The sequence below is a fragment of the Mauremys reevesii genome, linkage group 3, assembly GCF_016161935.1.
Source record: "Mauremys reevesii isolate NIE-2019 linkage group 3, ASM1616193v1, whole genome shotgun sequence".
Lineage (NCBI taxonomy): Eukaryota > Metazoa > Chordata > Testudines > Geoemydidae > Mauremys > Mauremys reevesii.
The window spans coordinates 169,386,044-169,413,987 of record NC_052625.1 but is presented as its reverse complement, the minus strand read 5'-3'; the positions used below and the strand labels follow the sequence as shown (position 1 = coordinate 169,413,987).

At 41.9% G+C, this 27,944-nt stretch overlaps 1 protein-coding gene across 4 annotated transcripts in view; it reads left to right on the top strand.

Annotated features, from left to right (window-relative positions):
• The window catches only part of ARHGEF10 (Rho guanine nucleotide exchange factor 10), a 199,061-nt gene that overhangs the window by 160,264 nt on the left and 10,853 nt on the right, over positions 1–27,944 (top strand). For all 4 annotated transcript variants that reach the window (XM_039529515.1, XM_039529513.1, XM_039529516.1 and 1 more), the window contains 2 exons: positions 10,383–10,525; positions 19,936–20,110. In XM_039529515.1, coding sequence (XP_039385449.1) covers positions 10,383–10,525; positions 19,936–20,110 — 318 coding nt within the window. The remainder of the gene's footprint in view (positions 1–10,382; positions 10,526–19,935; positions 20,111–27,944) is intronic.

Here is a 27,944-nt window from a genome sequence, read left to right as displayed (position 1 = left end):
CTAGTCAGAGACCAGTGCTGTACAGTATAAAGAACTTATCTAACAAGGATTGTGTTCAAGTTACCTGAACCTTTGACATGGAAAATCTACATGCAGCCATTCTGACTCATCTTGCAGTGCCTTCTCCTACAGCTTGCCTCAGGTCTGTTATTACAGCTCTTCACACCTAATAAAAATGTTACCAGTCATTTGTTTCCATATTAGTATCAATTTTCCATATAGTTTGCTGCTGTGGTCATGTGTAAGATACAGTGTGCTTATCCAGACACAGTCAGCCCTGAAGGAGTGTTGTTATGAAGTACTGACCTATTTTACCAGACCGATGATTCTGAGCTGTGGAACGAGAGACACGGAGAATGTGGCCTAATAAGTATTTCACGTAATTTATCAGCACAGAATAAAAATGTCACCATTAGTTCTACACTGTGTGTCATTTTTCAGTCACATACATCAGTTCAATGTGCTAATAATTTGATGTATACAGATTAAAAGAGAAGAGGGCAAGACTGAAAAGTGAAATAGTGGATATTTTCTAGATAAAAGCAGCTTGCTACACTGTAAGATATTCTTACCTGCATGTCTGAGAAAGGCAAATGCTAATCCCAGTGCCCGTAATTGGGCAGTGCGCTGGGGAGTTCCATGGGGTAAGGAAGGAAAAATCTTTCTTTCAGGCTGCATAGCCGCTTCGCAGCTGCTTTTGCAGGTTCAATCCTTGTTCCTTCCCACAAAAAACAGAATGGGCAGTGGATGTGTGTAGTCACATATCCACCAGGTCTTTCTCATTCTATTTCCAGTCCCAAAATGAGTCTCACCTGTCCCACTGCTTTCATCTGGTACAGCTTCAAATTGGCCAGTGTATGCATTCCTGCAATCCTGCCCCCCCCCCATTCTTTGCACTGTAAGACTTTTACCCATTGCACTGCAGCCAGAGCACACTATGGCTGTAGGAAGGGGGGCAGGATTTGTCCCAAATTGTTCCTTTAAAAGGCATGTTTAGCAAACTGAAGGAATGTGTATGAGGTGGAGAAGGAGGACTGGGGAATTTTCACAGCCAAACTCCCTCACTTGAGTATTTCTCTATGGACAACAATGTTTTATGTAACTAGACAACCATTTGTCAAAATGTGTTTACTTTCCCATTGTAAATCAGCTAAACAGCAGTAAGTAATGAACAAAGGTAAAGGAACATGGTCTTCTTGAAATCTAATCAGTTTCAAAAAGTGAGCTATAAGTAATTTGAGGTACTACCTGTGCCTCAAACTTCTTGTAGTTTATTTTCCTGATGGTTCTGTGAAACAGCCACACAGACAAAAGGACATTGTCCTAATAGTCCAGTCCTATTTTACACATGTGCGTAGTGTTACTGGGGAAAAAATGAATCTGCCCATAACAAAGTGCTATTTTTGTAGGCAGTGTGGGTAGCACTGCTCGTTATTAAGGTTGCCTGACACTTCCCATTGTAAGAGCCTGTTTTCAGTTGCTTATAACTTTGCCAAACTTTAGCTCTTCGGGCTGAAATTTTACATGCTGGATATCTTACTGAGGCTGATTATTATTTATTTATTTATTTATTTTCCTGCCAAAACAGTTCAGACATTACTGAGAACAAGATTAAGGAAAAATACATCATTTTGCCCAGGCTAAAAATATCTGTGACTCTTTCTTGAAAAGCTTTAGCTCCTCCATACTTTGGAGCAGAGACTTGAAATATGGCCAGAGGGTGGCATTTATGGCAGGGATGTGCCTTTTGCCATCCTCGTGAAAACCCACCAAAATTTGACCAAGTTATAAGCCTTTGAAAAATCACAGCTTGCACATGCTTAGTAGAGACTTGGTAGCACTTATCAGTTCAGTTCCCTTAAGTTTCCATCCATGCCTGGGGCTCAGCAGGACTTTCCATCCAATAGCAATTCCCGGCTGCTCTGGGCCATACTAGTTCCAAGTAAAGGCAGTGGAACTGAGAGCAGGAAGCCTGTCTCTCTTGCTCTTTCAATGACTTTGATCCTGCTGGGCCCACGCAGGCTAGAGGAGGAAGCTACCTGATTTGAATGTATTTGGGGGAGCCTGGTGGAACAGGAAAAGGATATGGGATTGGAGGCTGGAGGAGGGGGAAAGCGGCGACTGGGAGTTGGGGAGAGATTGGGACTAGCTGGGACTGGGATTAAGAGCCGGGGGAGAAATGGGTTGTAGGGACTGAGAGCCAATGGGTGAAGAAAGGTGACTGAGATCAGATAAAGAGCCTAGGGAGTGGCGATTGGGACTAGCTAGGCAAGGAGACTAAGACTGGGAACCGGAGGGGGAGGGAAGACAGATCTGAAGAATTGCCAGGGTATTGGGGTGAGAACTGGGACTCTCTGGGCACAGAGGTTTGGACAAAGAGTGTGAGGGTGATGGACAAGAAACCTGGGGAATAACAGAGAGACCCAGTGGGAACAGGGACTGAGTGGGATTAACTGGAAATTGGAGGTTTGGGGAGGGGAAAGACAGATTGGACAAAAAGTGAGGAGCGGGGAATTGGAAATGGCTGGGCAAGGGGACTGGGAATGGAGGGGGGGGGTGGAAAAAGAGTAAACATTTTTCCTCTTTCAGTTGTCATAATTCTACACGTTAATGGTAATAGTAGGTAGTAAAACTATTACAGTGTCTTGATTTTCAAGTTGACAATGTTACTTTGAGTTATTTCGGATATTTGAGATAAATGCACCAGGCACTTAGCAAAAGTTTTGCATTTTGCTTTGAAATTCATGCTTACTTGCTTCTCATTTCTAGTTTTTCTTTTCCTCATTGAATGAAAGGTCAAAATTGTTAATCTCATTTGTGTTATTACTTTGTGTATTGGCTTTGTATCCTTACTTTTGTTGCAGTTGAAAGGACACTGTAAAGTAGCATAGCACCAACCTGTGTGTCTTATAACACCTAATGACATGTGCCAGTCAACCATTATCACTTCTTTTGATAGAATTGCAAAATGAGAATTAGTGGATGGAGAAAAAATGGTAAATGAAATATATTTTTTATTTTAATAAAACATTTGGTACAATGTCTCAGTCTTACCATCAGAACTATTCTAAATCCACTTGCGTATGAAAATTCTCAAGTGGATAGGAAAGGGACTGAAGGACCATAAACAAAAGATTATAATAAATGGCCAAGTAGGAAGTTGAAGGGAAGGATGGAATTTGTAGTAGGTTACTGCTGAGATCTGTATTAGGTCAAGTCTTTGACCCCATTCCTGCTGTATGATTTAAACCAATAGGGCTCCACAGGGTGCAAATGCAAAGGTCACTCATGCAGATCCAGCCGCAGGCCTGAGGCCTTGTCAGGGAGGAGTAAAGAACCCATTAAAGAAACAGTGATGATCCTAAACTAAGAGAAGCTATAAACACCAGTATTAAAAAACCATACTAAGGAAAGTAAAAGCATGGCCAGAAGATACTATTAAGGTCCAACTTGTGGAGGAAAAAATATAAAAAAAACCCACCTAATACATTTGTGAGGTAATTATGCAAAACACAGATATTCATGGGATGCAGGCAGAAGAAACTTGGAAAGTAGAGATGTGGGAGTGATTGAACAGCCACGCAGATGTGTTAGCTATGAGATATGGTAGCAGAAAAAGGTCAGTGCTCATTTGGCTTGCATTCCCAGAGGCATAGTGTCTCAGGACAGGAAAGTAACACTCAATTTTTATACAATTTAGGTATGTTGCACCTGGAATATTGTGTTCAGTTTCAGGCACTTCATTGCCAGAAAAACATTGACTTAGTGTGTGGAATTCAGAGAACAATAGCAGCAATCATCCGGAGACTGGAAATATTAACTTACGAGTAAATAGTGAAAGAATTTAGCTAAGCAACCACCAAGTAACACCACGATAACAATCTGCAAACATTTGCAAGGGATTAACACCAAGGAGGATGAGACATTATCTTGCAGAGTTAAAGGGGAATATAAGAAGAATGGGATGAAATTAGGAATGGGAGAATTTAAATTTATAACAAACTTCCTGACAGTGAGACCTCTCAGTCTGTGGAATAGTCTCCTAATGGAAGTGATGGGAGCCCCCTTTGTTTATGGAATTTAAACCTGGACTGAACAAAATACTATCAACTGTACAGGGGTGATGGTCTAGTAGTGGTACTGAAAAAGATAAATACTATTATCCCGGTGTTGGCAGTATGTCCTTTCCCTACAGGAAATACCTTGAATACTGCAAATATTGAGTTAGTTACCTATTCTTATTTACTTACCTAAGGCAGGTACTTTCAGTGCTACCTTTGTAGGTGACTTAAAAGAAGTTGGAATCAGAAAGTCTATGACTTTTTATATTAGACTGGAATCCTGCCATTTGATCTGCAATATTGATTCATATCTGGAAAACACTGTTTACTGTGCTCATGTGTGCAGCAGAGGGTTTTCCTAAACATATGAAGATGCACTTTGTATTCAGAGGAAGGCAGGGATGAGCCCTAAAATAGTTATCCCCAGATGATGGGAAATGTGCTATTATTTGCAAACATCAGTTTGCTTTTAAATCCTTTGTCCTATCATCAAGAAATTAAATAAATCACTAGCCACTGTTCATATACCACATGATATAAAAATGTTTGTGCTCCACTGCACAAATAAACTAACAAACCCTATTCCCAGGGCTGTGCTGGCAGCATTATTGAAATCATCAATGGTGCTGCTGAGTAAGACAGGAAGTTACCAGACAAAAAGATGCATATTAAGTTGAGCTCAGTTGATGGCACCAGGAGTGGCGCGGTGGAATGAATGCAAGCTGTAAAAGGACATTTTGACAGGGAAAGTAATTTTTTTAATCCTGTTGTATCGTACCCAAACCAGAGAATAAAATTATACAAGAGTACAGTTTTGCCTTCAGACTATTACCTGGGGAGAAAAACGTCCCCCCGCCCCAAGAATGCTGTTCTGGTCCCTGCTTGTCCGTCCCCACCCATCCACTGGGACCCGTGTCTCCCTCAGCTAGGGAGTTTCCCTTCTCTCACCCATGCAATGCATGAATTGGTGATGCCCGGAGTCGAGGTCTCAGCGGACTCCGCTGTACAAAAGTGGATTCCCTGTTCACAGCACCATTTGGCTCAGCTGCCCCTCCATCAGAACAGAGGGGCGGCTGGGCCAAATTTGAGTGGTGTTATAACCCCATACACCAGGTTATGCTTCACCTACCTGCTTTACAGGTGCAATTAGGTAGTTAAAGGTGAAGTACTACCACTTGTATCCTCAGTTTATTGCAGCATCAAACTTCAAAAATAATTATTTGTAGGTGCAAATGTAACACTGATAGACCCCGGTCATCAGCGAGCGGGATCGAACCTGGGCCCTTTGGAGCTAAATGCATGAGCCTCTACTGCATGAGCTAAAAGTCACATGGCTGTTATCTAAGGCTGTAGAGCAGACTCCTTAATCTCTCTCTCTCTAAGTGGTTTCAGTGCCACTAGATGGGACAGAGCACCACACCCAGGAGGTGTGTGGGTCCTCAAAATTAGAGAATGATATTGAAAACCAAGCACATTGCACAAATACATGATAGCATGAAGAACATTTAGGTCCCAATCCAGCATTTTTTGTATACCCAAAATCTCACTGAAATGCTGAGTTTTGGATTTTCACAGAATGTAGACGTGGGCCTATTGTGCTATCAGTACCAATAGAAAATTTTTGATCCACCTAAATTAAGTCTCTGAAGAGAGTGACTAGTAAACCAAATTCTGTTACATCAAGTTGGATTAAATTTTTAAACTTTTTTTTTAAACAAAATTAGTATCTGTAATGGATATCAACTGGTGATCTTCCTTGCTATTTTAATTCATATATAACATATTACATGTAGTGACTATATATGAGATTTTTTTGATATATGAGATCAAAATTAGCTAAAGAAGGACTGCAATCCCTTATTCACATGAATAGTTGTATTGAAGTCATCAAGAGTACTAAGGGCATAATCCAGACACTTATTGAAATCAATGAGAGTCTTTTCATGATCTTCAGTGAATGAAGTCAGTGGAAAAGACATCCACTGTCTTCAGTTTATATTGAATAAGGCCTTAAATGCCTAACTTTTAAAAATAAATGATGACCCTGAAAGAGACAAGGTAGGAATACGTTGGAAATCGTTATACATTTGTTATGTTTTACACCAAATTCAGACATGCAGGAAATAAACAGAGTATTGCATTTATGTCTGAGAAGAAATGGTGTTGAATCAATGAACAAGATAGTCTCTAGTTGAATTTAATATGTGATTCATTTCTGAAAAGTGACTATATTAAAAAAAACAGCTTCTTACTCAGGAGATCTACTCATGGTGCAAATTCAAAGTCTGTGTACTTTAGAGGACATAGTAAGACTATGCCATGTTTTACTAATCTTACCCCTGAAGAAGCAAAATAGCTCAGGGACAGTGAACTGGATTCTGTTTTGACTTGCACATAGTCAATGTAAATAGTAAACAGACTTCCAAGTGTAGGGCACTTGTGCACCTTTGTTATTTTCAAATTATGACCTCAGTTAAACAATTATGCAGTTTCCACCACAGCAGTTAATTTGAGGACAATGTGGTTGAAGTGAGGAAGGCACATGGCCCTAAGTTTTGTTATTACTGGTGGTAATGCCTGAGTCAGAGAGGACACAGATTAGTTTTATGTCACAGGTAGGGTTTGCAGGGCTATTAATTGGAAACACTCTTCTCACTTGCAGACTGAATTCATTTGATATGGAAATCGTTGAGACACAATGAATATGGAACTCAGTGTCTTTTATACGAAGATACTTTTCAGATTAGAACCACATTCTAAACATGTGTCAAGAACAGTTATATAGTTGCAGATATCAGAGGCAATACAGTTGACGAGTACCACAATTTTGTTTAGGTCTTGATTCAGCAAAGCACTTATGCATGTGTTTACCATTATTACTATTATTGTATTACCGTGGTGTCCAGGGATCCCAGACAAGAGTTAGGGCCCCATTGTTCTAAACACTATATAGGCAGGTAGCAAAGAGAGAATCACTGTCCCAAAGACCATATAATCTATATAAGAGCTTATGTAAGTATATGCTTAAATTGACCACATGCTTATGTGTTTTGTTGATGTCAGTAAGTGGGCAGCGTTACTGGAGCTCTCACAGACCACAGATAGATATGCAAGTAAGGTGACATTTTCTCAGTGTAATCACACAGATATTAGAAACAAATACATTTTATATATCTTATTAATAAGACAAGGAACGTAAAAGACAATAAGAAGAGGTTCTATAAATACATATGAGCAAGAGAAAGAAGAAAGAAAGTGAAGGTTCACTACGTGGCGGAGAAGGAGAGCTAGCAATGGACAACACCAAGAAGGCTGAGGTATTTAGTGAAATCTGAAGCAAAATAGGCATTAAAAGAGATAACCATGACCACATGTTTAACACAGTTAATATGAACAACGGGGGAAAGAACACAAGCCAGAATAGGGAAAGATCAGGTTAAAGACCATTTAAATAAGTTAGATGTATTCCAATTGGCAGAAGCTGACGAATTTAAGGAACTAGCTGAAGCAATCTCAGAACCATTAAGTGATCATTATCAAGAACTCATGGAAAACTGGTGAGGTCCCAGAGGACTGGAAAAGGATGAACATGTATCTATCTTTAAAAATAGGAACAAAGAGGACCTGGGAAGTTTTATAGACCAGTGAGCCTAACTTCAATACCTGGAAAGATACTGGAACAAATTATTAAACAATCAGTTTGTAAGCACCTGAAGGATAATAGGGTGATAAGTAATAGCCAGACAAATCATGCCAAATCAACCTAATTTTCTTTTTTGACAGGGCTACTGGCTTAGTGAATAGCAAGGAAGCTGTAGACTTGATCTATCTTGATGTTGGTAATGCTTTTGACATGGTCCCACATTAAATTCTCACAAGCAAACTAGGGAAGTGTGGTCTAAATGAAATTACAATAAAATGGGTGCACAACTTTTTGAAAGACCATACTCAGAGTAGTTATCCATGGTTTGTTGTCAAACTGGGAGGATCTAGCTAGTGGGATCCTGCCTGGGTCTCTCCTAGGTTTGATACTATTCAATATTTTCATTAATGACTTGGATGATGAAGTGGAGAATATGTTTATAAAATTTGTGGATGATCCCAAGCTGGAGAGAGATTGCAAGCCCTTTGAAGGACAGGATTAGAATTCAAAATTACCTTATGGGAGAATTGGTCTGAAATCAACAAGATAAATTCAGTAAAGACACATGCAAAATACTACATTTAGGAAAGAAAAATCAAATACAAAATGGTGACTATCCGGCTAGGTGCTAGTACTGCCGAAAGGGATATGAGGGTTATAGTGGGTCACAAATTGAATATGAATCAACAATGTGATGCAGCTGTGAAAAAGGCAAATATCATTCTGGGGTGTATTAACAGGAATCTTATATGTACAACATGAGTGGTAATTGTCCTGCTCTACGTAGCCGTGGTGAGGCCTTGGCAGGAGCTCTGTGTCCAGTTTTGGGCACCACACTTTAAGAAAGATGTGGATAAATTGGAGACAGACCAGAAGAGAGAAAAAAAGACCAATAAAAGGTTTAGAAAACCTGACCTATTATAAAATCTTGAGAAAAGAAGACTGGCGGCGGAGGGGATCTGATAAGTCTTCAAATAAGTCAAGGGTTGTTATAAAGAGGATTGTGATCAATTGTTCTCCATTTCTACTGAAGGAAAGACAAGAAGTAACGGGTTTAATCCGCAGCAAGGTAGATTTTGGTTAGATACTAGAAAAAACTTTCTAATTATAAGGATAGTTAAGCTCTGGAATAGGCTTCCAAGGGAGGTTGTGGAATGCTGTCATGGGAGGTTTTTATGTATAGATAAATAGGTGTCAGGGATGGTCTAGGTTTATTTAGTCCTGCGTCAGTGCAAGGGGCTGGACAAGATCACCTCTCAAGGTCCTTTCCAGCTTTACAATTCTGTGGTTCAAAGAGAACATTATAGATACTAGTGCAGTATTGTGGGTATTTAATATTGAGTGAGTGTTCACGACAGAAATAAACTAATGTATGTGAAAGCTACTAAAATTATTATTTAATTCTATATGCAATTCAAAATGTAGGTATGCAAGTAGCATTTAAAAAATATTCAAAACAAGGTCATGGTGCTAAAAGCAAAATCTCTAACAAAGCAATCTGCTGTGATTTCTTTAATTTTCAATCCTTGCTTCAAAGAGATGTCAAGCAGCAGTCTGACCACACTGATAAGTGGTGGTATGCAGGCTGAAGCAGAAGGATACTGTATTCCTGATGTTACACCATGTATTTAGGGATAATCTAATTTTGGTCTGCTATATCCAGTCTGAATCAACTGCAGGATGGTTTGTAACCAGAATGAATTCTCAATAAAACTGAACTATACACAGAAGATATGGCACAAAATGAGTCTTTAATCTATTTTAAAATGCATTTCTGAAAGTTAAGAATCTAGTAGCAGAAAGTCCATCCCATCAAGTTTCTGATAGGCAGATACTTTAACGTGGTAGAAGCTGTAGTAAAACTGTCACTGACTGCTTCATGCATCTGGACTTTGAGCCTTTCTAGCACGAAAGGTCATTCATCTTGTAATAGGCCAGCTACGGTCTCCTCTTTCCTGGAGAGTGACTGTAGCTGTGTGCAGTTCTCATAAATGAATGCTTTGAGAGTTGGACTGCAGTTAGTGGAGAGTAAGATGAGACAAACCCATTGGGTTCTGCTCTGCAAAGCGCCACTTTGAAAATGGCAATGTGGTGTTCCATGTTAATAGCATCCAACCGAATCCATATAAAATTTGCTTAAATACCAAATGAATAGGTTTTTTTTCTGGCTGCCATCTCTGCAAACTCAGCATGAGCTCTGAAAGTCCAACTGTGTTCTTTCCTTCTCATACATCATCACTACTTGTAAAGATACTGCAGGCCAGTTGAATGTTCAGTTACACCTCTGCCTCCCCAATGTCTTGAAATTGTGCCCCATGTTACACCTGCACAACCCACTGATTTTACACAGGTCTAACTAAGGCCATAGTTTGGACAAGAGATGTTACACAAGTGTCAACAAGAAACCAAGTTAGCTTGCAGTGTCACTACTTGTATCCTGCATGTAGGGAAATGCTTTCTTGTAACTGATAATTTGTACTCTTCCAAGTTTCAGGTGGATTGCTTGCTAGTCTCTGTGTTTGTCTGTTACTACTTTTGTTTTATAGGTGCTAATAGCTCAGTCACTGCTGGGTGAGGCATACTGCTTTCCAAACTATTTGTTCTTACGTGAATTTGAAAATCAAAACTTACATTTTTATGTGTGTAACATTTCATCTTGCTTCTTTTCTTCTGTAAAGATGGAGCCTGGAATTCAGAACCCCAAAAAGTAGTGAAATTAGGGGTTCTGCCAGTTAGAAGTCTACTCATGATGGAAGATACCATTTGGGCTGCGTCTGGTGGACAAATTTTTATAATCAGTACTGAGACACATACAGTAGAGGTAAATGTTTTTACAAGTATTATTTGCGTATTGTGCCATGAAACACCATTATTCTAAATAACAATGGATACACTTTAAGCATTAAAAATCGGTTCAGACAACCTATAAAATCCACTGAATACTCTAAGAAATGTAGTTTTGAGTTGTTTAACTTTGTGTCATAGAGATTTCACCTTCTCTGCACCTTGAACTTCTCTTATATTGGCATTTGTTGCCAATATAATTTGTATGGATTTTTGGTCTGATTTTTACCCCCTTAAATTGTCATATGACTTCTGGAAACTGTAGGGTATTTTGTGTAAAGACTAGCTCTAAAATCTAGACCCAAGAGAGCTGACACAGAGAGAGAGAGAGTGTGTGCTGGAAATCAGCATGAGTTGTCTACTAATTCGGAGACCAGGACTCTTAGGGTACATATGTACAGTAGTTGGGAGGTGTGGTTCCCAGCTTGGGTGGATATCTATGTGCTAATGCTAATACTGCTCAAGCTAGAGCACTAAAATTAGCAGTGTAGCTGCAGCTGCACAGGTGGTGGCTCAGGCTAACTGCCTGAATACTATCCCTTAACGAGATGAGATAAGGAGCTTGGCTTGTTTAACAAAACGAAGGAGATGGAGAGATACGATTGCTCTCTATAAGTATATCAGACGGATAAACACCAGGGATGGAGAGGAGTTGTTTTATTTAAGGGCCAATGTTTCCACAAGAACAAACTGGCCATCAATAAATTTAGCCTTGAAATTAGATGAAGGAGTCTAATCATCAGAGGAGTAAAGTTCTGGAACAGCCTCCCAAGGGGAGCAGTGGGGGCAAAAAACCTAACTTGTTTTAAGACTGAGCTTAAGTTTATGGAAGGGATGGTATGATGAGATTGCCTACAATGGCATATGGTGTATCCATGACTGCTGATAGCAAATATCTCCAATGGACAGAGATGGGACATTAGATGGGGAGGGCTGTAAGTTACTACAGAGAATTCTTTCCTAGGTGTCTGACTGGGTGATCTTGCCCACATGCTCAGAGTCTAACTGATCACCATATTTTGGGTCAGAAAGGAATTTCCCCCCAGGTCAGACTGACAAAGACCCTGGGGGGCGGAGGGGAGTTCACTTTCTTCTGCAGCATGGGGCATGGGTCACTTGCTGGTTTGAACAAGAGTAAATGGTGGATTATCTGTGACTTCAAGTCTTTAAATGAAGAGTTGAAGATTTCAGTAACTCAGTCAGAGGTTAGGGATCTATTTCGGGAGTGGGTGGGTAAGGTTCTGTGGCCTGCAACATGTGATAGGCCAGACAAGATGATCATGATGGTCCCTTGTGGCCTTAAAGTCTTTGAATTTATGAAACACCCTTGATGACTAGCCCAAGCCACAGCCCTTGCTGCTATGGCCCAAATGCTGTCTTTAAGCACTGGCTCAAGCAAAGATACTGTGCATACAAACCCTGAAAGACAAGCTTGGTTCCAGGCAACAGTTCTGCTTCTGTGTAGCTAGATGTGGCTTTTTGCCTTGTGGAGACTACTTAACACATCCATAATCCTCCCTGTTTTCTCTCCTTAGCCACCAGTAAAATCTTCCTGTGTCTGATTGTGGCAGGCCAGTTGAAGCAGTGAATATACTTGAGGGGAGGGGGAGGGGACGACTTCCATCACAAGGCTGATTGGCCGAGCACCAATGTGGAGTGATCTCTCCAAGTGATCAGTTCAAATTAGCAACAATAAGTGCAGACTTTTATCAGCCAAAAAGTCCTTGGACACAGTTTCAGCTTTTTTCATATCCTGAGAAGCTGTCAAAGGAAAGGAGGGAGTCAGGCAGCATGTTCCTCCATATCTTTCTTCCCTTCTCCCTACTGCTCTTTCCTTGTTGCAGGTTTATATCCCCCCACACTCTGGGACCCAGCTGCACACTGCCTCAGTAGGCTCATTAACATTCCTCTCACAGAACTGCTTGGGCCAAATTCTTACATGATTTGCATGTAACCGCACTGACATCAATGATTTCAGTGGAGTTGCATGTGTGTGACCGGGAGGAGAATTCACTCTAGACTGTTCACTTAAGCTAGCTGCTAGACTGCGGGTAGCCCAGTCCCAAAGTGCTGTTCCTCTTCACAGGTACAGTGGCTAGTGCAGGAGCACTTGGCTGAAGAGGAAAGGAGCTTTCACATTTCTTTTACACTCAGAATAGGGAAAGGAATACTGGAGGATGGATTCCAGTGAATCATGCTGAGTTCTGTAGAAATCAGCTCTCTCTTCTTTCAAGACAGATGGAATTTCGAGGGTCCAGGCAGTTATTCAGGATTGCTCTGCCAAAGAGATTTACACCCTGTGCCTGTTCCAGATCTTCCACCACTCTATCAGGGGCATGGCTTAGTGGCCTAAACATAGGGGGCTTAAATCCTAACAGGGATAAGTCTTTCCTTCCCCCTGCCAGGAAGATACTTTATGTTCCATGAATTCTTACAGCGTGGAATTCTTTCAGATGAGAATCTGCGGTGAGAGCCACAGTCCCCTTGCTTGTGTGATTTATTATTAATTTTGTTTCACTGTTGATCATGGTTCTCCTCACTATTGTCTGTTTGATAAGCTTGGTAGCAGGATTCACTGTCAAGGACTTGGGGGGTGATAGTGAGTTTTCTACTTCCTTCTTTCTGTGACCACAGTTGCTGGGATGACTTGTTTGATCTGAGTGAATGCTCCCACTTTTCAATTTTTTTCTATTTTGCCTTTCTTTTAACATGTTTTTTTGCTTGCGTGCATGGCTCCTTGTGGTTATGGGAAAGGTGAATTGGTGGGAGATTGAGATGAGCTACCTATTAGCAGGAACCTTTACAGGGCCTAAGCCCTGGGATATCTGAAGCTCTTAAACAGCTTTGGTAAATCCCCTCGTCTCTCACTGAGACATGCCCTGAGTGACTCCCTTCAGTGAGAGGGGACATGAAGGAGGAATGCGCATCCTCTACCCTGTAGCAAAGCTTCTGCTTTAGCAGGATAAGGATGAGGCAGCTTGGATGCACTCAGCTGGTAATATTGTTAAAGCATTCCTCCAGGGCAGAGACCAAACTTCCTGGGATAGGACGCTGTACATCTGTGCATCACTAGTTCATTTGTAGAAATTATAATGCCAAATCCTCATCCCACACCTCTTCCTGATGAGGCACTGCCTGCCTTTTAGGGATCTTATTTTCATATGTTTCCTCAGCCAGCAATCCATGCCTTTACTGTGTGTGGAACTCCCTCTCCTCTGAAATCTATCTTATTCCACCTCTCCCTGCTTTTTCAAAGCATGCTAAGCCTTCATTTCTAATGTTTGGGTTTTTTAAATGACTGCTGTTGGCCCTTTATATATTTCTGCTGGCTCTCATTCCCTCGCCCCTTTTTCTGTATGGATTGGGCTCCCTCAAATTCATTTTGTTTTAATGTAAATAATGTTTTAATTGTAATGTTTCAGTATGGTTTTGGAAATGGCACAGTGCCCGGAGCCCCTTGGCCAGGGATACTTTGGAAAGCAAGGAATTGGTGTTGCATAGTATTAAAGATCCCAATACACATTTTGCCCAAGTGTAGGCGTTTGCCTTTGCCCTTCCTCACTACTTTCCCTCCCACTAATGCAATATTTAGCATTTTGGGTCCTGTTTCCCTACAGACCTCCCACCAAAAGGTGGCAGCATTTCAATATTGCTGTGTGTCTAGACACTGATCCTGTGGTTATCTCTGTGCAAACAGACTCATGCAGGATTGGAGCCTCACTTCTAAAATATTTCAGTATTTTAGAGGCTGAAAGTCACTATGTAAATGAAAAATAATCCTATTTTTCAAGACTTGGCTAATTATAGACAAACTACTTTAGTCTGAAAGATTTAAGTGGAATGATCTGAAATGTATTAAACAAACAGAAATTTCCTGTGTTTACATTGCCCAACTATTGTAATTTTTTTAAAGTAGCAAAAGTCAATCACCATTTCATGAACAAAGAGACCCATTATGTGGAGCTTGCTATGCTTGAGAAACCATGGTTCAGTTCTTGGCACAGCTATTTAGGCCTGGAATCACAACTGAGTTTGCACTGTGCAAGTGGGCAACCTCTGAAAAGGAAGAATTCAGCTATGCAATACACTGTCAAAACAATAGTGGGCCATGTCAGGCTCCAGTGCTGGAAAGAGCGACTGTGGCATCCAAAATGTGTTTTGCAGCTCTGTTGTTGCTATAGAGTTGGAACAAGAGAGTCTGAGGGGGGGAAAAAAAACCTGGGCTTTGAATGGAAGGCGGAGAGGGAATGCGCTTATGAAAACTCAAGAAGGGGAAATACAAAATGCTAAATTGAGAATTTGTGACTGTTTACATAAAGATTGGGTATAGGTCCGGTTTTGTCACTCAATAGCTTGTTCTATGAACTACATTCTTTAAAGATAAAAATCAACTTCTGTATTTCACATGGGTAATGCAATCAGTGTAGATGCCAGCAGCTACTTTCAGTGAAAAGATTTATGCACTGGCAAAAGAATGTCCAGGTTTTTGGTACATTCCTGCTCCTACTCTATATTAGAAGACCATTTGGTTGAGAAGAATGGCTTTTTGTGCATTCCCTATGTGGCTGGGAGCATGGCTAACAGATTTTTTTTTCTAGCTGTCTCAGATAACTGTACAAACAGAAGCACACACTATGTGGTAGTTTAATGAATTAGCTGGTAAATACAGATGAGTTAGAGACTCCGATGTGAATTGTTTGCAGTTGTGCTAATAGAATCATCTTCCTGCTCATGGTCAGAGCAGAACACTTCAGAAATGGTTCATTTTTAAATTTTGTATCATTACTTTAATTACCTGCCTGATCCAAAGCCAGAAGTCTAGAAATGAGCTTTGGGCTTTGGATCAGTCCCTAAGAGGATTTATCAACACGCATTTATCAACATCATCATAATTGTGTGTGATACTATAAAGCAAAAGCACATTATTTTTGAAGCCATGATTGTCATGACATTTTTACATGTACTATGGATGTATCAGGAAATTCACTCATAAGAAGGATGAGCAACTTACCCACGGGATCTGCCTGCAGTGTGACAAATGAATGTCTCCAACTCTTGCTCTATTAGACAAATTATACATTTGTATGTTTAAATTGTGTATCTTATTTAAGAAAAACTGAGATGAGGTGAGATAGGGAGTTTAAGGAATGGGAAAATGTACAATACCGTGCTTCATCGAGTGTCCAGTTTTTCTATGCTACTTGAGTAAAAATGTCACTGTAAAACAATAGATATAAATGCATACAGCAGAGATGCTCTCCTTGCCTTCTAGAGTGTGGTCACTAGTAAGGCCAAAAGGTAATGCAGTTTGACACACCAGAATTGAGAATGTGAGCATAACTTAACAGCTAAAGAGACACCCTCTCTATTCATTTACTATAACCCATGCACTTGAGGAATATTACAATTCCTTAACGAAATACAAAAAAAAACCCCAAAACCCTCCCCCTCAAAACCCACTAAACAGCAAGCATGAAAATAGGAATAATAAGAGAAGATACACTATATTCTCCTCTGTTACATGGATGTGGATCTGGAGTAATTCTATAGACATAAGTGGAGTTACAGTTGTCAGGTATGTTGTCAAGTAATGTGACAGTGACTGAAAGAAAGGATGATCCATTGGTTAGGACACTAGTAGAGGAGTTGGGAGACCCAGTTTCAATTCCCTGTCCTCCCATAGACTTCCTGTGTGACTCTGGGCAAGTCACTTAGACTATCTGTGGCTCAGTTTCCCATCTGTAAAATGGGGATAATAAAACTTCCCTACCTCACAGGGGTGTTAATGAGGATATTTTAAATTGTGAGGTGCCCAGATACTATGGTGATGGAGCCCATAAAAGTACCTAAGATGGACTGAGAGAAGAATTTGGCCTGATTTGAGTGGTCTTTGAGAAAGGTGTGGATTAGATGCTGACACTAAATGACCAGAATGTAATACTATCTGGTTAAGAACCATAAACAGCGAACATTTATTTTTAAAATGTGAGAATAAAATTGAGAGTGTCTCTCAGTATTGTGAGACATAGAACAGTTCTATACTCTTGAATCCTTGAGGCTGAATCCATGCAGGGGAGGTATTACAAGGATTCTTAATCGTATACGAACATCTCTGTACACTCCAGTAAGCAGCCTCCTGGCACAACATGTAAAAATAGGGTGACCAGATGACAAGAACAAAATATCGGGACACATGAGGGGGCAGCCACAGGCTCACCTCCCCCCCACACACACACTCGCCCCACTGGAGCCATGGCGGAAGGGTTGATACAAAGCCTGAGGAAGCCGCGGGTCGGGGGTGCATGGCCCCAGCTCTGGACGCAGCCCTGCCGTGGGTTGGGGGAGCTGGGCCCCAGCTCTGGACGCAGCCCTGCCGTGGGTTGGGGGAGCTGGGCCCCAGCTCTGGACGCAGCCCCACCACAGGTCAGGAGCGCAGGGCACAGTTCCGGTGCCGGTCGGGGGCGCAGGGCTCTGGCTCTGGCTGTATCCCTACTGCGGGTCGGGGGTGCAGGGCCCTGGCTGCATCCCCGCCACGGGTCAGGGGCTCATGGCCCCCACTCCAACCATGCTGCAAGCCTCAGGTTGAGGGCGCATGGCCCTGGTCCCCACCACAAGCACACGGCCCCGGCTCCCGCCCACAGCCCTGCCATGGGCACAGGGCCCAGCCGCAGCCCTGCTACTTACCTGGGGGATGGTTCCCACCCACTGGGAAACACCTCTGGCTCCTAAGGTCAGTGGCGGCCAGCAGGGTCTCCACTCCATGTGCTGCGCCTGCCACAAGCACTGGCTCCAGCTGCCATTGGCTGGAAGCCGTGGGGGCAGGACTTACTTGGGGGTATGAGTAGCACACAGAGCCCCAGGGTCGGGGCAGCCGGGGCGGGGCGGGGCTGGTCTGCGCCCTGTCTGAACCCACAGCTCCCATTGGCTGTGATGGAGCCAGTGCTTGTGGTAGGTGCAGCCCACAGAGACACCCACTGCCTGCCCTGGCCACCCCTGTGCCTGGGGGCCGCAGGGTCCTGCAGCCCACCGTTTCCTGAGAGCCATCCCAAATAAGCACTACTGGGACCCGAGGTGAGAGCTCACCAGTGTACTCCTCCAGCCCCAAGCCAAAATATCGGGAAAAATGACGTCCCAACCGTACATCGGTTGGGATGCGGGACAAACAACTAAATATCAGGACTGTCCCGATTTTATCAGTACGTCTGGTCACCCTATGTAAAAAACAACAGCAATCTGTTACTTCAAATACGATTCACTTATAATGGTGAGGAGGAAACAAGTTCCAAATGTTATGGCCAGACTTTGCTTTTAATGATTGAAGGGCTTCAGTTACATATGAGAGTTCTCTCTCATACCTTAAAGACAGGACACAGATAGGGTCCTGCCTCATAATGGAAACCTTGCCAGAGCTATGGGAGAGTTCTTGTAATTGGCCAGAGTGGTTACTTATTTCAGGAGTAATCACTATGTGACTCCAGCTTAAAGTGGCCATGCATAATTTGAACAGTAATTATATACTCTAGTAAACAAATTATCCCAGTTAAACTAGCTCTCCTGCATTCTGATCAATTTAAGAGTGGCATGGGCTTTCAGCATACTCCTGTGAACACGCTGGACATGGTGCAGGGCCTTGCCTTCTAAGGAAGATGAGAGCACTCACCACTCTGGCAAGAGGCACCCATCATCTTGAAGGACCAGGCTCATAAATTACCAACATTTATAAAGCTCATACCTTGATCAAAAAGAAAGCAATAATACTACGTAAGACTTACCTATTAATATATGTAATTGAGTAAGTAATGATGCCTTTAGAGCCTTAAATAATCTACTTTTTAAAGATCAATATATCCCTAATCTCATTGTCCATTTTACTGAGTAGAAACTGGATTAAATAAAGACTGGAAAGAAAACCCTTGATATTATTAATAGTATTTTATCTCTTTGGTAAAGAAATAAAAATGGAGTAATTGATTTCCTCACTGAACCCTCTCAGGGCTAATATTTGTAAATCAAAGGTCGTTTTAGCCTCTAGGATTTTAATCCTGTTTCACCTTCTCTTCCATATTGAGTGTCTCTAAAGCAGGGGAGATTCACAGTGAATTTTCCACATAATGAAATGATGGCAATGTTAAATTTGACCCTTCTTAATGTGTCCTTTTGTTCAGATATCGTTATCTGAGGGAGGTCAGAATTTTCTCAGTGACAACAAAACCTACAGGGACATTTTGTTACGTATTTTTATGATTAGGTGCTAGGTTATGTTATAGCCGCCAATCTTACGCTAATAAACTATTCCCTGCTATATATATTTAGGGCCATGAAAGACTGAGGCCATATTTTCAGTGTTGATGGTTATGTGCATCATGATGATATTCAAAACTTAACTTCCTTTTGAAAGAACAATTTTAACTGAATGGTTTGTTCAAAGAGAAGTTTAAAATAGGAGCGATTATTCATGGGGGCTGTCTTTTAGTTATGTCTTTGTAGGGAGCCCTAGTTCATGACTAGGGCTCCTAAGCGCGTTGGTAATACAAATAAAAATAACTATTAATAATTACAACAATAATGGTTGGATCACTGGAGAGAGATGCTCATTATGGTCACCATTTGGCAGATTATTAATGCCACTGTGTGAAGTATGAAAGAGATTGAGATGAAGGAATTAGCAGGGGATGTGTGTGGAGACACCTGGGCCCTTCAAAATGACTGGGAGTCTTTTCCCATTTACTGGGGAAAATGGTGGGCGGGCACAGAAACCCAGTCCCAAGGGGATTCAAGGCAACTGAAGCTCCTAGCAGAAAGCAAAATCCCACCCAGGAAAGTTAAAAATGCACCAGGCAAAGTTACTGTGACTGATTCATTCTCACTGCAGTGAAGTTCTGTTCTGCTTTCCAAGTGAGTGTTTGTACATTCCACCCAAACCCAGGCCATATTTGCACTAGGCAGTCTTACAAAATACCCTACTGGTGGGAGCTCTACTGCAGATTTAATTAACATGATGGTGAAAATAAGTCCAGTCTCAGAAGTCTTGTCTGTATTTGTGTTCCCATTGGAGCTACGATACAGAAATGCAGAATTCCTGTTAAGTAACAACTGTTACCAAATTCTAAATTCCCAGGATGTAATCAGATGTGCGGCTGTAAAACTTTAGTGGCGCGAGCTTGGGATTCCCTCCTTAATAGTTATGCACATTTTTTTTTAAACAAGTGGCAATGAAAACTAACACCATATGCTGCAGAGTCAGGAGTTGCTCTTAGTGGAGCAAAGGGATCAGACAACCTGGCACTCTACAAAGAGAATAAAGGCACATTTCCTACTCTGAGAAGTTCATAAGTACAAATGAATGTCATTGGTGCATCTATTATAGATTCTTTGTCTTTTTTATAGCGCCATTTTGAAGCTCATCAAGAAGAAGGGATGGTGATCTCACACATGGCTGTTGCAGGAGTGGGAATCTGGATTGCCTTCACATCTGGATCTACACTCCGCCTGTTCCACACTGAGACACTGAAACACCTCCAGGACATTAACATTGCCACTCCTGTTCACAATATCTTGTCAGGTAACTGCATTCTACACTCACATTTTTGTTTTGGTTGAGTCACCCCCTTTTTATTCTGCTACAGTATCTCATAGATATGGGCCTGAACTAGAACCCTAGTTTCATACTTTTAACTGTATCTAGATGTCAGCTGTGCAGCTTGAGTCTATCTCTCTTGAATAGTTGGGTAGTCTGTATGTCAGATTGTGAGATACTATGAGAGTTAACAGAAAGACAGTCTTTTAAGAAACTGAAAAACAGGATTCATATATTTCAGTTCACCGTCTGCTCTTCAGAGCAGGGTATGCAATTAATTCCCTCCATATCTACCATCCCCATTACAAGACGTAGAGAAAATAGTAAATCACATATAGGAGGCCAGTTGGGGGCTCCAATTGTGGTCTGTTTTGTAGCACTGTGCAAGAATAGATTAACAAGATTTGTTGGGAAGAACCAATCCAGCTTTTGTGACGGGAAATCATGCCTCACCAATCTATTAGAATTCTTTGAGTGGAACAACAAACATATGGACAAGATTCAGAGTCGTAGCCGTGTTAATCAGTATCAACAAAAAAAACAATGAGTACTTGTGGCACCTCCTCGTTCTTTTTTTTAATATGGACAAGAGTAATCCAGTGGATATAGTGTACTTGTACTTTTTCTGAAAGCCTTTGACAATGTCCCTCACCAAAGGCTCTTAAGCAAAGTAAACTGTCATGGGATAAGAGGGAAGATTCTCTGATGGATCAGTAACTCGTTAAAAGACAGGAAACAAAGGGTAGGAATAAAAGGTCAGTTTTCAGAATGGAGAGAAGTAAATATTGGTGTCCCTCAGGGGTCTGTACTGGGACCAGTGCTGTTCATCATATTCATAAATGATCTGAGGAAAAGGGGTAAGTAGTCAGGTGGCAAAATTTGCAGACGATACAAAACTACTCGATAGTTAAGTCCAAAGCAAACTTCAAAGAGTTACAAAGGGATCTCACAAAACAATGTGATTGGGCAACAGAATGGCAGATGAAATTAAATGTTGATAAATGCAAAGTAATTCACATTGGAAAACATAATCCCAAATATACATTAAAATGATGGGGTCTAAATAAGCTATTAAGAAAGAAACCATGGAGTCATTGTGTATAGTTCTCTGAAAACGTCTATTCAATGTGCAGCAGCAGTCAAAATAAAACTAGCAGAATGTTAGGAACCATTAAGAAAGAGATATATATTAAGACAGAAAATATCATAATGCCTCTATATAAATCCATAGTACACCCATACCTTGAATAATCCATGCAGTTCTGGTTACCCCATCTCAAAAAAAGATATATTAGAATCCGGGGTGCTGAGAGCCATTGAAACAAACCCTGTATGTGATGGAAACCACTTCAAGCCGGGGGATGCTGCTGCATCCCCAGCACTCCTCGCTCCACCTATGATTTGAATTGGAAAAGGTATAGGGCGGCACAACAAAAATGATTAGCAGTATGGAGTAGCTTCCATATGAGGAGATATTAAAAAGACTGGGACTTTTCAGCTTGGATAAGAGACCACTAAGAGGATATTCAGCAGTGCAAGTACGGTGGGACGGTACCCCGTACCAGCAAGATATTTATAGCTGGTATGGTGAACCGGAAAGACACTCCTCTGGCATGGCTATACTGCCCTCAGCCCCACCCCTCTTCCACAGAGCTGTGTCTCCTCTGTCTGTACAGCTGCAGCCCCGCCAGAGGACAGGGATGAGTGGGTGGGGATGGGGGCAGTACAGCCACCAGGGGAGCTGCCAGCATTCTGCTCCTTTCCCTGCTGTGGTTACCAGTGACTGTCAGGATATCAGGCTAGGACTGTTGGTCTTTCTCAATATCATAGGACTGGAAGGGACCTTTGAGGTCTTCTAGTCCAGTCCCCTGCACTCATGGCAGTACTAGGTATTATCTAGACCATTCCTGACAGAGGTTTGTCTAACCTGCTCTTAAAAATCTCCAGTGATGGAGATTCCACAACTTCCCTAGGCAATTTATTCCAGTGCTTAGCTACCCAGACAGTTAGGAAGTTTTTCCTAATGTCCAAACTAAACCGCTCATTGCTTCTTGTCCTATCCTCAGAGGTTAAGAAGAACAATTTTTCTCCCTCCTTCTTGTAACAACCTTTTATGCCCAGTGAACAGCTAGGGATTCCCCTGATGTAAGGGAATCCCAGGGTGGCATAAAGCCACTGGCTGCCAGGTGCCCAGCAGAGGGGCTGTTACAAATTGGCAGGCTAGCACAGTCCCAAGTCTGCTCAAATGTATACCAGGAACAGAACCAGCCCTCACTTGCCCCAGGAATTGGGGGACTACAATGGTGAGTGGCTTACAGACAACTTTGATCCACCATACAGGGTTCATCTTGACTGCACCGGAGAATCAGGATTAATTTTCTTGTTAGAACTGAATAGTTGATAGCACAATAAATTACACTGTTACCTATGTCACTGTACATTCAATCTTATCCTACAATAGGATATAAATAATAAAATCAGTGCTGAAATAGCCTACCTGATAAACTCTCAGAATAAAATAGCTTTGCCCATATTTCAAAAGGGTACATGTAAAAGTATATATATTCACATGCACAAGTTGCACCCAGGCACCCTAATTTGTGTGTGTCCATTGCACTATATCTGGGCCTCGAGTGACTGAAAGTAAAAATGCATTTTTGCATGCATCTCTTTCTTTCCAAATTTGGGCAATTAGTTAGAGATTACTTTTCCTAATACTTTTTGGTTATAACTTGATGGTGTCCCACTGCACACCATGAAATACAAAAGCAGCACTGCACACGGAACATCTACTCTATTTAACAGGTTGCTAGAATTATAGCTAATCCTTAATCATAATTTCATTAAAGGTAGCTATTCTCTTTTCTTACAATGACATCTTGACATCTAATCCTATTCCGAAAATAATTATTTATAATATAATTATTGTTTTTTTGCTGTAACAATTAAAGTGGCAACCCAGTTTAGTTTGTTTTAAAACACACATGTAATTGTTTTACTACAGAAAATAAAAGGGTGAAGACCTTACTCCAAATGTTCTTTTGTTTATGTAGGTTTCTTTCTATTACCCTATGGGATTAAGCTAATGTGTTAAAGCACGTGCTCACATTCACAGCTACCATCAGTAAAGTTTGTAGATGATAGCAAAAATAATAGTTTTAAAGCAGAGATTGCATGAGTTAGGAATAAGAAATGTGACCTCTGTACTGACTATAGAAATCTAGGATTCCTGAAAAGAAAGAGGGGAACTGGTTTTGGAAACAGGGTTGGCAATTTAACAGGGAAAAACTAGTTTAGGACAGGGCACTGGTAAATAAACTGGGAAAAATAAAATAATTACCAGAATATACTAGTGACAATTACTGGGAAATATTTAGCAGTTTGATAATAGTTTTTCAGTGTGTATATATATAAGTTAAATAATGTTGAAAACTGATATGAGTCATGATATGTAAAAGTTCCGTGAGAAAATACTGAACTTAAAATGTATAGATGTTCCAATGTTCAGTATTATATTACATATATTAATATTATGCCTACTGTGGTTTTACTTTTTATTTGTACAACCCTAAATTAATTTCCAAATCTCCAACCTTATGTAATCACAATTTGAATATATAACTACAATGAAGTGTAATGTGGTGTGCACTAATGAAACAGTTTTTAAAATAGAAAATGCCTTGAACTGGAATTGGTAGTTTTTCCCATGTCAGTAAAAACCATGATTTTATCTGATAAAAAACACCTCGGGTATGTGTGCCATCCTTTTTTGGAAAATAAGCAGCAGGTGGTTTTGACACAAGGGATTGGTCAACACTTGGAAGAGACAAGGGGAGTCTTTTGCTGGGAACATGGAAGGAAGCAAAGGGGAGAGACTTACACTTAGGAAGGACAGTGGGAGCCTTGGAAGTGCCAGGAAAAGGACAAGCAATGGGAAGGAGGGAAACAATTAGAACAGGGTTGCCAACTTTCTAATCGCACAAAAGTGAACATTCTCATCCCGCCCCTACCCTGAGGTCCTGCCCCGTGCCCCTCCCCTTCCTGAGGCCCCACCCCTGCTCCCCCTTCCTCAATGGCTCACTTTTCCACCACGCTCACTCACTTTCACTGGGCTGGGGGAGGGGGTTGGGGTATGGGAGGGGGGAAGGGCTCTAACAGGGGTGCAGGCTCTGGGGTGGCACCAGGGATGAGGGGTTTTGAGGTGCAGGAGGGGGCTCCAGGGTGGGGGTGGGGGCCAAGGGATTAGGTGTTTGGGATTGGGAGGGGGCTGCGGGTTGAGGCAGGGAGTTGGGGTGCAGGAGGGTATGTGCTCTAAGCTGGGGTGGGCTCTGGGGTGGGGTCAGGGATGAGGAGTTCAAGGTGTGGGAGGGCTGTGGGCTGCGGCAGGGGGTTAGGGTGCAGGGGGGGTGAGGGCTCTGGCTGGGGGTGCAGGTTCTGGGAAAGGCCCTGGGATGAGGAGTTTGGTGGGGCTCAGGGCTGTGGCGGGGGTTAGGGCTTGGGATTGGGGCACGGGCTTACCTTGGCAGCTTCCAGTCAGCAGTGCAGAGGAGCTAAGGCAGGCTGCCTGCCTGTCCTGACACTATGCTGCGCCCAGGAAGCGGCCAGCAGGTCTGGCTCCTAGGTGGGGGGGGAGCAGGAGGCTCTGTGCGCTTCTCTTGCCCACAGGCACCACCACCCCAACTCCCATTGGCCGTGGTTCCCGGCCAATGGGATTGCGGAGCCAGTGCTTGGGGCGGGGACAGCACACGGACCCCCGTGCTCCCCACCACTGCCTAGGAGCCGGACCTGCTGGTCTCTTTTTGACCGTGAGTTCAGATCGAAAACAGGACACGTGGCAACCCTAACTTGGAAAGGATTGTTCAGGAGAGGTTGGACATGAACTGGCTGTGAGGAAGAGGGAGGAAATGGCAGAGTTGGCCAGGATGGAAGGGGAAGCTTCTATCGGGAGATTGACATCTCCTCAATTATTCACATTTCATTGAGTGTTTGGAAACAATTATTGGCCAAAGCAGAATACCACAATTCAGCCTGCAATCTGGCTGCATGCCTCTCTGCAGTGGAGTTTAGGCTCATGCCTGTTACTCATTTATTTCCAGTCCATCTCCTTGTCAAAGTTCTCCGAGTCCAAAGTGTTTCAATGGTATTAAAAGATAGGATTTCATTTTTCTTTCCAAATCTCCCTATTTGTACGTAAGGATGATATTCAGATCACTTGCACCCATGTGCCCCCAAGTGCAGCTTAGCCCAGAACCGGGGAAGAGGATGGGGGGAGCCAGCATGCTGCTTTGATTTGAACAATGATCAGTTTTTTGGCACTGAAAGTATTTTTCCCTTAAACAGAATAGTGTATAAAATTGCAGATTTAAAAATTAAATCCCTTACTTACATACTTACCGTCTCACCCTACCTACTGTATATTGCATTAGCTTCAAAATAAAGCTCCACTGTAAATGGTATCATTAATATCTCTTCATTTTTACAGTGCTCTGTTAAGAGTCTATTCTAAATTGTATGTAACTCCCACACTGAAGACTGGTTACTGAATTTTCTTCTTGCTCTGTGTTTAAATGGGCCATTCCATTTAATTTGTCCTATTTGTGCAAAAGGATGAGGATCAGCATAAACAGAAGATTAACACTAAGTTAATATTTCCTACAGTGGTGCAAAGAAAGTGTTGAATTCCTTGTTGAAAATGTTTGTTCTCTATGAGTGTAATGAAAAAAAAGTCATCTTGAAAATATTTAGTTTAAGCTGTCATTGCCATGGTAATAAAATAGGCTGATGTAATTGATATAATTGACCAACATGTTCCTGTAAAAGAGTTTTGGCTATTTTTAATATCCTCTGGTGTAATTCTCAAAACTTTAGGGGTTTTTTTTCTTTCAAAAACCTCTCCTGTGAGTCAAAGGTTTTTTTAAGAGTGGAAATTGTGCAGGAAAAATGCTACAATAGCGTCCATTTGAAACATGAAATGCATTCCAGTTATTCAGTAGCAGTTCTTGGATCTCTGAGCATGATCCCACAACATTGTAACCAAAAAGGTTAAAAGAGAGAGAAGTAGGTGGCTTGCATAATAAATTTGCTCAGAGCCTTTTCCAATTAAAAACAAAAACAGCCAAAGACCACATCAGACGGTGTGTAATATACTGGGAGCTAAAAAGGAGTGGTGTGAAATGACTGCATGTTTAGAAGTCTTGTATTGTAGCGTGTTGTGCTGAGAAAAGCTTAGGGGTGTGTGGGCATTTGATTCATGCTGTCCATCCAGGACTCGGATGTGTGCTGCGAGGGAATGTTTGTATTTTAAATGGAACAACCCAGTTAATTGTATGCAGTTTGACAGGGGCTCATTAACATGCAAAAAGAAGAGTGAGTAAAAGCTCATGGTTTATTGAACTCGGGGATGAGAAGAACAGGGGGAAGAAGTTAGTCTAAAAATCCTCCTAATGTGCCTATGGAAGAGAATGTTTGCTACAGGAAGAATAGACCCAATGTCATGACAAGTCTATCAAGAATCTGGACTCCTTGGATCAGATTCTCAGCACACGAAGGGGCCGTAAAACCAGCTTAACTGGCTCCCTGGGGATTTGCTGTGATTCTGCTCTTCTTTACCTCAGTAGATCCATTGCGGTTAATGGAATTACATTTACTGTAGAATCAGTGTGAGTGAGAGGAAAATTATAATCCTTTTGTCTGTCTCCTACTGCTCCAGGAGGGAAAGGTCACTCTGAATTATATGGCTCTGCTGAAGTAACACAACACAACGTAATTTAGCATTAGGTTTTCACAATTTTATTGCCACTTGAACACAGCTTTGAATGTCACGGCCTGCCTTCCTTGCCACAAAGAATGTTCCTGTTCTACCTTGGGAAAGGTAACATTGCAACCTACTGCAGAGTGCACAGTAAGACAAGAGTGAAACACGGAGAAAATGGCAGAGGAAAGGATTGTCTTCCTAATAACTGCAAGCCGGCAGAGTTGAATAATAAAAAAGCAGACCTAGCCCATAACAAACATGAACCAATAATGTTGTTTTTTTCTCCATCTGATTCATTGTCAGGGAGGCGTCTGATGGCTTCTGGTTGGGGAGGTAGTGCCAGGGGAGAGGAGATCTGTAGTGGAAGGCAGTTACTCCCATGATCTTGGGAGTTCCTGAATACTGCCATTTATGGGCTGGATGTTGGTTGTATTTTGGCCCTTTACACTACTTACGTGACTCAAAAGGAACAGGAATCAGTCAGCTGAGAGTTCCTCTGGTGCGGGAGAGTTCTCAGTTGGTGTTGAACGTTCACCCCCACGCTTCAGCCCCAGAGGGGAAGTGGCCCAAGCATGCTCCAGTCTAACTACGTTGAGTTGTTTAAACATGTAGTCAGCTGACATAAGTTAGAGCAGCTTCTAGATTACTCTGCTTTATTGAGGGGCTCAGTGCAACATAGACTGGTCCTGGGAATCAGGGAACTATAAATGGCCTCCTGATGGATCTACTGGCCCTATGTTTTTAATGCAATGGAATGTATGGGAGTGGATTAGGTTGCAGGAGATGAAAAGGATGAGGGGCCTGGTGTGAGGAAAAGATGAAGCTGGGGGAACTGTTAGTTTCTAGAATACTGGGAAGTTTAAAAATAGGAATTGTTTTAATCACAAGATACCAGCAAACACAAGGGGTTAGAACCCAGGATCTTCAGCTCAGTACACCCTGCTACCACTATAGCCCAAGGACCAACCCCTTTAGCTGGTAACAGAAGTGGTCTAGTAGCCTTTGTAGAAAAGACACTAGGTGTGGCATGAGCACACACCTCTTGCCAATATGTTATATAAGTTG